General features: G+C 39.2%; 1 protein-coding gene across 1 annotated transcript; it reads left to right on the top strand.

Moving 5' to 3' along the window:
- Positions 1 to 7,725: 7,725 nt before the first annotated feature.
- LOC119242757 (methyltransferase N6AMT1-like) lies at positions 7,726 to 8,557 on the top strand. The gene has a single exon (XM_037508254.2). It carries the CDS (start codon positions 7,726 to 7,728, stop codon positions 8,392 to 8,394), a length of 669 nt encoding a protein of 222 aa, XP_037364151.1. The 3' UTR covers positions 8,395 to 8,557.
- Positions 8,558 to 9,086: the final 529 nt, after the last annotated feature.

Below are 9,086 nucleotides of genomic sequence, written 5' to 3'. Positions count from 1 at the left end.
AGAAAGACTTCATGAGGTTGTGAGTTTATTTATAGTCACTGTAACTTGAGCTAGGAACTTAAAATCCTAGTCTAGTTATTGTTTCCTTTTTTGTTAGCCTCACTTGTATACTAAGAAGGTATCCTCAATAGCCCTATGAACATCACATTCTTCATTTTTAACATAATATTTGATTGTAGCAGTAATTTTGTCTGCTAAAACATTGATTCCAGAAGGCGCTTCAATCCAGGTGACCACAGGTGATCACTGAAATAGCTCTTTTACCAATGCACCCTAGGCACTTTCCTGACTCACACCTTCTGGGAAACTTGCTCTGTTGAAACTATGTAGATCAGAGAGCAGGTCTCAGAAGGCCATCTCTGATACCCTGTTGTGGAGATTCATGGTTGCAGAGAGTGGAATCTTCATTTAATAAAGGGATTTACTATAAGGTATTGCATGGATTACCTAAACAGTGGAGGAGTTGAGGAAGTAAGTTCCAGGTTGAGCTTCCAGAAATGATTTCCAAAGCACAGAACAGACCTGTGGCTGTTGTTGAAATGGGGATGCTTCCCATCACAGTGGAAAGCTGTTACTATGGGGGTCAGTTCCACAACCACTATGCAGCTGATGTGACCCCAACTAGCAAGATTACTGCCCCATGCCATGCCTCACTCTAACTTCCTGAGCTCTGAATTTTTTAAAAAAGATTTATTTATGCATATAGGAGCTGGGGTACAGGCCAGACATAGGGTGTGTGTGTGTGAGAGAGAGAGGATAAACCAGAGACAGAGCAGGGAACAGAACAGGCAGACTGACTGAAATACACTGCTGAGGGGAGCAGTGGGTGAGACAGGAGAGGTCTGCCATACCATGTGGGTAGCTCCCTGGTCGGCCAGGGTTCAAACCCGTGCTGCAGAGGCTGCAGATTGCTTCATAGTGCAGGGCTTAACTCCTTGAGCCACCAGGGAGGCCCCTGAGCTCTGAATTTTACCAAACAAAACATAACAAACAAAACCCCATTCATCAATTGCTGCAACCTAAGTCACATTGGAACTTCTGCAACTTCATCTGGGAAATGTTTTTATCTTGGCACTAACTCGGGTACACTAGAGGAAGACCCAAATCCTACTACTATATTCTTCATCACATTCTTAATTGCTACATACTGTTTTCTCCTCCTCTGCCCTCTCCTATTTCTTATATCTGTGTTTAAGTTCTACTCTGATTTCCTTTTGGTTCTTACTCTGTTTTGAATGTGCAAGCTAATTATTTATTTTTTTTGAATGCATGGAGAGACAAAACAGGGAGCATGATCTAAGGCAGCTGCCAGCATCAATTTATGAGCATTATCTCAAAGTCTTTCTCATATATTCACTATCTCTTCTCATGGGATATATTTTCCTTGGACAAACAGACAGTTAAGTGTGATATATCAGTGACTTTCCAATTCGTGAATTTGTGTTGACTGAGTTCTCATATTAACTGACTTTTGTTTCTACTGCAAAAATTTACTTTTTGTCTCATCCCCACGTTAATTGCCAAGTTAAGAAGTGATGTCTCAGGAAACAAAGTTGGTAAGTATAAGTGGTTTCTCCTTCAGTCCTTTCTAGGCCACCATTCTGTGTGAGCAGAACTGGGGACTTACAGAACGCATCACTGCAAGTAAAAAATAGTTGGTGAGGCTTCCTGGGTATGTTACTAGTTTTTTTAGAACTCCAGGAAGGCTGGAGAGGTGTCTACTAGGTCATGGCAACCCCCTCTGGACTGGGCACATGCCCTTCACGATGTGTGCTTTGGGATTATGACCATTTCTAATTTTATTAGGGTTCTCTTTTCTATCTTTTGTTCGTTTGTACCCTTAGCTAGTACAGTGTAATAAAGCCAGCTTTATTATGACCTTTCTTGCCAGAAATATGGAAACAGGAATGAATTGAAAGAAATATTCTGGATTTCCCTCTCTTTCAGAATACTGATAATAAAACAAAAGTCAAATTTCTTTTAACGCGTATGACTTCCCACTCTGCTCTGCACGTCACTGGGGCTTAACAGCAACCACAAAAAGAGAATGAGTATAATAAATTGAATTAGATGATAATCTAGTCTGGGATCTAACTAATGGAAAATGCAAATGACAACTTAAGCCTCCACATTGTTTATTAAACATATGATAAATATAGCCTTTTCTGTTATGTCCTCCTGAGGAAGCATCATGTGGGACCCATTGAAAATGATGAAATTTTGCCTTGCCCAGCCAATCTTCCTTTCAAAACAGCCTTGGATGCTTAATAGATTCCACAGCAAATTAAGAATAGATGGCTTCCCTAGGGCTATGAAAGGGAACTGAAAGTGTTATGGGTATTGGGACGAGCGTAAAACTGGTAATATTTAGGTCATAAATGGAAATGTCACTGTCCTGGCACTGTTTGCTTTGCATATTTATGATTTTAGTTATTTATAACCTGCTTTGTTTTAAAAAAGATTTCAGGCAACTTACAAAAATATACAAAATAAAAACAAATAAGTGAGGAAATTAAGGTAAAGGGAAAATATTACGAAAGAAGAGATGAAGCAAGGGGTGAAAGTATTTAACCAATGCTTGCTGCAAGATCCCGTGTACTTGCTAAGCACAGGCTGGCCTTTCAGCCCAGAGGTTTCTAGCAGCCAGTGTGAAGACAGACGTGTAATTAGATACCAGATTCACAAACAAAGTAAGATAGAGACAAGGCCGTTACTCAAGAGACCTGTACAATATTCCTGGTACTGTACTACCTGGATTAGATGCAATCACTTGTTTACTTAACATTTGTGGGGTAAATGAAACAACAAATTTCACAGATAAATTTTTATAAAACTTCCCTTAATAAAATGCAGTGGAATAACCAGACTAATTAGTTTCATTTATTTAAAGTGTATTCCAGTGAAGACTAGCCTGGACAGTTCAGGTGCAGACTCCTGTTGGTTTGTAGAATTCGAGTATTTACAGAAATGTATTGACTGCAAAAGTTAAAAATTCTTTCAGTTCTAAACATTGTTTTAAATGTACATGTGATACATATGTGCAAAAAATTCAAGCAACATCTGGGTCTCCCCGGTGGCGCAGCGGTTGAGCGCTGGGTTGCGAAGCTGCCCGCAGCCTCTGCGGCGCCGGTTCGATCCCGGGCTGCTCCCCGGCCGCCGGAGGAGGGTCCCACATGGCGCGCAGACCTCTCCTGCCGCCCGCTGCTCCCCTCAGCAGTGTACTTCGGCCCTTCTGCCTGCTCTGCTCCCCACTCTGGCTCTGGTGAATTCTCTCACCCTCCCGCGCTTCTGACTGTACCCAGGGCATGTATCAACAAACAAACAAATAAATAAATAAATGAAAAACATGCCTCTATAAAAAAAAAAAAAAAAAAAAATTCAAGCAACATGAATCCATAAAACAAAAAAAAACCTCACTTTGAGTCTCCAGGAGTACACATTGTGAGAAAGTTGGATTTTTCTTCTAGAGATCTACAGGTGTCAGTGTATCTGTCCTCACACACTCACACATGCACACACTTGAATACAATACACACGTGCGTAGAGTTACATTCTGGTTCCTGTCCACAGAAAGAGCCATCACTTTTAATCATATGCTTGGCTGAAGGATTCAGCTGGTAGACCACATGGACCAATGGAAAAATTCTGTTTTGGGGAAGTTCTCCATATGCTGTAGGAGCGGATGAGCCCAAAGAGACCTTTGCCAGGACATTTTCCAGGACTGCCCTAAAGGAGCAGTGAGGCAGGTCAAACTCCAGGTCTCTGGGTCACTACTCACTCCCCAGGACCTGGGCAGCAAACCACCCATTCCTACTTCCCAGCAGAATAGTGTGTGAGGGGAAAGCTCAAGTAGAAAGGCAAAGCCCTTGCTGTTGGTTGCTGCAAATCCCTAGTAGCACAGAGGTGGTCAGTCCAAAAGTCCACTGGTCATAAGAAAAAGGAAATGGAGAAGAGAAATATTCATGAAGGGAATTAAAATAAATATCATGTGTATTTTGAGAATTATAAGCAAAGTAATCACAAAGAACAAGAATTTATGAAGATAGACTAGAAAGAAGTGGAAAAAAAAGAGGTGAATGTAAGCAATGTGGCATAATGATTAAGATGAAAATTTTACTCCATTTCCAGAGAAAAACACACAAACAGTTAAAGAAAAAATTCATAAGCAGATGACATAAAAAATGACTTAAGATGGCACACAACAAAAAGGGATAATGAAGCAAAAATCAAAGAGGTGAGGCATGCATGACCAACAGCATTACAAGCTCAAATATCCATCAAAAACGAGTGCAAGATTGGGAAAAATAGAATGGAAGTGCTATTTGGGGGACAGGAAAGACAGGGAATTTTCAGAAACAAAAATATGGTTAGTCTTAAAAAAGAAAATTTGCAAATCCTGAGCATGATATAGTCAAAGCACACACCACTAGCGACATGGTGGAGAGATGTTTACAATAGAATATTAAGGGTAAAGAGGAATGTCCTAAAAGTTTCTGTGAAGAAAACATTATTTACAAAGAGATCAGAGAGTGATATATATGAATCTTCTTAGTACAACATTAGGCTGTAGAAGTTTATAAAATCGAAGATGAAGAAAGGAGAATAGTAAAAGAAACTAAAGGAAAAAATGAAAAGATCAAATTCTAATAGTAAGATATTTTTAAAGAAAACAGGACAAAGAAACAACAAATGTTAAACAAGTAAGCTAAACAGTTTAGTAACAGGTTAGCAAATATGACAGAAATATAATTATTGCAATATAAATCAAAAGGAAAAGTCCTGAGGAAATACCAATAAACAAACTTGAGTTGCATTAACCAAAACAAAACTACATTTTTTTTTTTTCTGGATAGAAAATATCTTCAGGGAGGAAAGGAAAAGAGAGAAAATGGAGACAGACAGATGGGTATAAGTTAGGAACACGTGTCTTCACAAAATCTGTGGGGTCTCCTGTTAGCTCTTCTGCAGGGAGAAACAAGATGCTGACTCTAATGTGGGGCTGGGAAACACTGGCCCCTTACTTTAAACCTGCAGGCAACAACCTCTCGTGTCTACACTTACAGTCTCAAGGGTAGTGGGTTTTTATTTCAAACAGGTGGTAGTTGGGTGTGGTGTTGTTGGGTGGCCCATGCAGCTGTTAACATTGCCTCTAAATCCTTCCCCCACAACTGGAGTATGGGGATATTGTGAGAAGTTGGAGAAAATCGTAAGTATCCATAGAATTTAAAGGCTGTTCGGTAATCCAGGACATAGGGCGTGACTTTATAAATGAGTATGATAATTAGCAATTTAGCTAGAATTGCCTCTAATGCAAATGCTAGGGTAACTGGCTCTGGATTTCTCACTTCAACAATGGTTTAACTTTTTTTTTTCAAATATAAAAAAAGAAAAGAAAGGAGAGAAAGGAAAAAAGAAAAAAAAAAACTAGAAAGAGAAAGGGAAGCATAGGGAAAAACCCTCTAAAGCCAATGGGGCAAATCTAGTCATCCCTATAGAGAGTAAATGCCATTTTCTAATCACTGATTTTTATATTTGGTGACAACATTCTTGGAGGTATAACCGCAATAGTAAGCAAGTATTACTGCAAAATTTAGTAAACAATTGAAAAGTCTTTATGTTTGCTTTTCTGGGGCTCTGCTTCCTATGTCTTAAGAACTGCATAAAACACTGTAGGAGAGAATATGACACAGAAACCACTACTTCTAGACTTGAGTGCCATCAAACTAAAAAAGATAAACTGTTTAGGGAGATCTGTCATAAGCTGGGCAAACCTAATTAAATTATACCCCAACTCAAAACGATACTTGATCTATATAGTCTCTTCATAAATGTGTAGAGTTCCCACCTGGATATGCGCATGTTTATGTTCTTTTGTACTTTTGGCAACAAATGTTATTATATCTACTTTCCCATAGCTTTCCACTGTTAATGGAGTGGGAAATAAAATATGCTTTCTTAACTTCCCTTGGGCTTTTAGTAAAGTTAGACATGACCAGGCAAGCAGCAATGGGAAACAATGAGAAACGAATGGCAAATTCTTGCAAGTCAAGTCCTTCCTTAAGGTCAGCTACACCAAAACACTGCACTGCAGCTAATAATAATCAAAAAGAAATAAACAAAGACTTATAAGCTTCCTCAGCCCACCATAACCCAAGCTCTGTATCCCTCGCAGATGGGCCACTGCCAATGTTAATCTTATTTAGTAGAGGAAAACATGAAAACTACCATTGACAAACTGCCTAAGTATGAGTTCTTTAAGGAAAGGGGTTGTATCTTGTTGGTACTTTGAATCCTTAGACAGAAAACAACATCTGGTTATGTTGCACAAATACAACATAATTCTGCTTCAAATGTATTTGTAACACAAACACATACATTTCTGTCAACCTTCATCACAGAAAAGATCAAAACAGTGCCATTGCACAAAATTCTGGACCCTCCACAAAATGGAGAACTCTGTTTCAATGTCTTCTCTGGTTTTCCAGGTTGAGACTCTGAAGAGTATGGACTCCTGCCCACCCTTTCTTTAATCACTGGGGCACTGAAGCATCTTCATTTTCAAGTGGTGCAAGAAAGCAGAAAGATTTGTGTGAGAAATAGTACTAGGGAGCTATAAAATATCCAAGTGGAACATTTTGTTCTTATTATTTTGTCATTAACATTTTTCACTATGGGAATTAAAGACCAAAACAATTTTTAAAATAGAATTAATGGCCCACGAGAGGCAATGTAATGAGTGAAAAAAATCAGGAGTCTCTCTACAAAATATGAGTGACTGAACAATACACTAGAAGGATCAAACACTGTGATCAAATGGCACTTACACCAGGAATACAGTGATGATTCAATATATGCAAATCAATGGATGTGATATATCCTATCAACAAAATGCAGCATAAAAACCATTTGATCACCTCAATAGATGCAGGAAAAGCATCTGGCAAGGTTCAACATCCATTTATGATAAAAAATGCTGAATAAAATGGGTATAAAAGGAATGTACCTCAACATAATAAAAGCCATATATGATAAATCTACAGAGCATAACACTTAATGGTGAAAAAAATTAAGGCTTTCCTCTAAGATGAGAAACAAGGATCTCCACTCTTTGCCATGATTATTCAACATAGTATTGGAAAACCTAGTCAGTGAGTAGATAAGAAAAAGACATAAAAGGCAGCTTAATTGCAAAGGAAGAGGTAAAACTGTCACTACTTGCAGATGACATGATTTCATAATACCCTAAAGACTCCACTAACAAACTATTAGAAATAATAAACGAATATTAGTAAAGTTGCAGTTTACAAATCAATATACAACATTTTGTTCTCTTTCTATATGTAAGCAACTATTAGAAAAAGAAATTAAGAAAACAACCCCATTTAGGGGCCTCTCTGGTGGCGCAAGGGATTAAGATGCAACCCATGAAGTTCTCTGCTGCCACTGCAGCACGAGTTCGATCCCTGGCTAGCCAGAGAGCTACCCACATGGCGCAGCAGACCTCTCCTGTCTCGCCCGCTGCTCCCCTCAGCAGTGTATTTCAGTCAGTCTGTCTGTTCTGTTCCCCCACTCTGTCTTTGGTGAATCCTCTCACCCTCCCTCGCATCTGGCCTATACCCCAGCTCTTGTATGCATAAACAAATAAATCTTAAAAAAAAAAAAGAAAACAACCCCATTTATAATCACATCAAAAATAATAAAATACCGGGGATGGGCGTGGGCAAGATGGCGGCGCACAGCTTCCCCACGCCGCTGCATGGGCACGTGGGCCGCGGCGCCTTCAGGGACGTGTACGAGCCCGCGGAGGACACGTTCCTGCTGCTGGACGCGCTGGAAGCCGCGGCGGTGGAGCTCACGGGAGTGGAAATATGCCTTGAAGTGGGATCAGGGTCGGGAGTTGTATCCTCATTCCTAGCCTCTATGATAGGTCCTCAAGCTTTGTACATGTGCACTGATATCAACCCTGAGGCAGCAGCTTGCACCCTGGAGACAGCATGCTGTAACAATGTTCATCATCAGCCAGTAATCACAGATTTGGTCAAAGGCTTGCTACCAAGATTAAAGGAAAAAGTTGATCTTCTGGTGTTTAATCCCCCCTATGTAGTGACTCCTCCTGAAGAGGTAGGAAGCCATGGAATTGAGGCCGCTTGGGCTGGTGGCAGAAAAGGTCGAGAAGTCATGGACAGACTCTTTCCACTGGCTCCAGATCTCTTGTCACCTGGAGGCTTATTCTACTTAGTTACCATTAAAGAAAACAATCCAGAAGAAATTTTGAAAACAATGAAGACAAAAGGTCTACGAGGAACCACTGCACTTTCCAGGCAAGCAGGTGAAGAAATCCTATCAGTCCTGAAGTTCACCAAGTCTTACTGTACAGTCTGCTGGATATCTTGAAAATCTAGAGATATGTTTTGATTGATATGTTTTATACTGAATATATTGAATATATGTATATTGAATATATGTAGAAGCTGAAGGTATTCAGCATATTTTGAAACTAAATCATTTCTTAATGAGTAAAATTATGAGAAATTCATAGATAGAATCAAGAGTTCATAGGTAGAATCAGGAGTTCCTTTTTTTTTTTTTTTTTTTGAGTGTTCTGATTTGGGTATTTTATTTTAGAAAGCTGAAATCAAGCAGGGATGTCAAAGAAAATAAAATGGAATATAAATCATCATGTCCAAAGGCAAAAAATAGTATGAGCAACATTTTAAACTCACACACACACAAAATCTAGCAATGATTATTAGTATTTTAACTAAAAGGGAATTTTATATCAAAGTGACTAAAAATGCCCCAAGTTTAGGGATTTAACAGGTCCTTTTGATGATGAAAAAGAATGGTAGAATCAGGAGTTCCTTTTACCCAGGAGAGATCTATCTTATTTGTACAGGCACACACACACACACACACACACACACACACACACACACACACGTGATCTAATTTACATTTTATATGTAAATTGTATTTATAAATTAAAGAAGATTCAGCTCACCATTACCTGTAATAGCAGAACAATGAAGTCAACCTAAATGTCCCATCAGTAAAGGGTTTGGTAAATCATAGTATAGCCATGCCAC

This window comes from Talpa occidentalis, unplaced genomic scaffold (genome assembly GCF_014898055.3).
Source record: "Talpa occidentalis isolate TD23 unplaced genomic scaffold, MPIMG_talOcc4v2.1 talOcc4.13, whole genome shotgun sequence".
Lineage (NCBI taxonomy): Eukaryota > Metazoa > Chordata > Mammalia > Eulipotyphla > Talpidae > Talpa > Talpa occidentalis.
This window is presented reverse-complemented; position numbering and strand designations above follow the sequence as displayed.

What these genes read in the sequence shown, in the direction of transcription:
- LOC119242757 (XM_037508254.2), top strand. Translation starts at nt 7,726, where the DNA reads ATGGCGGCGCACAGCTTCCCCACGCCGCTGCATGGGCACGTGGGCCGC.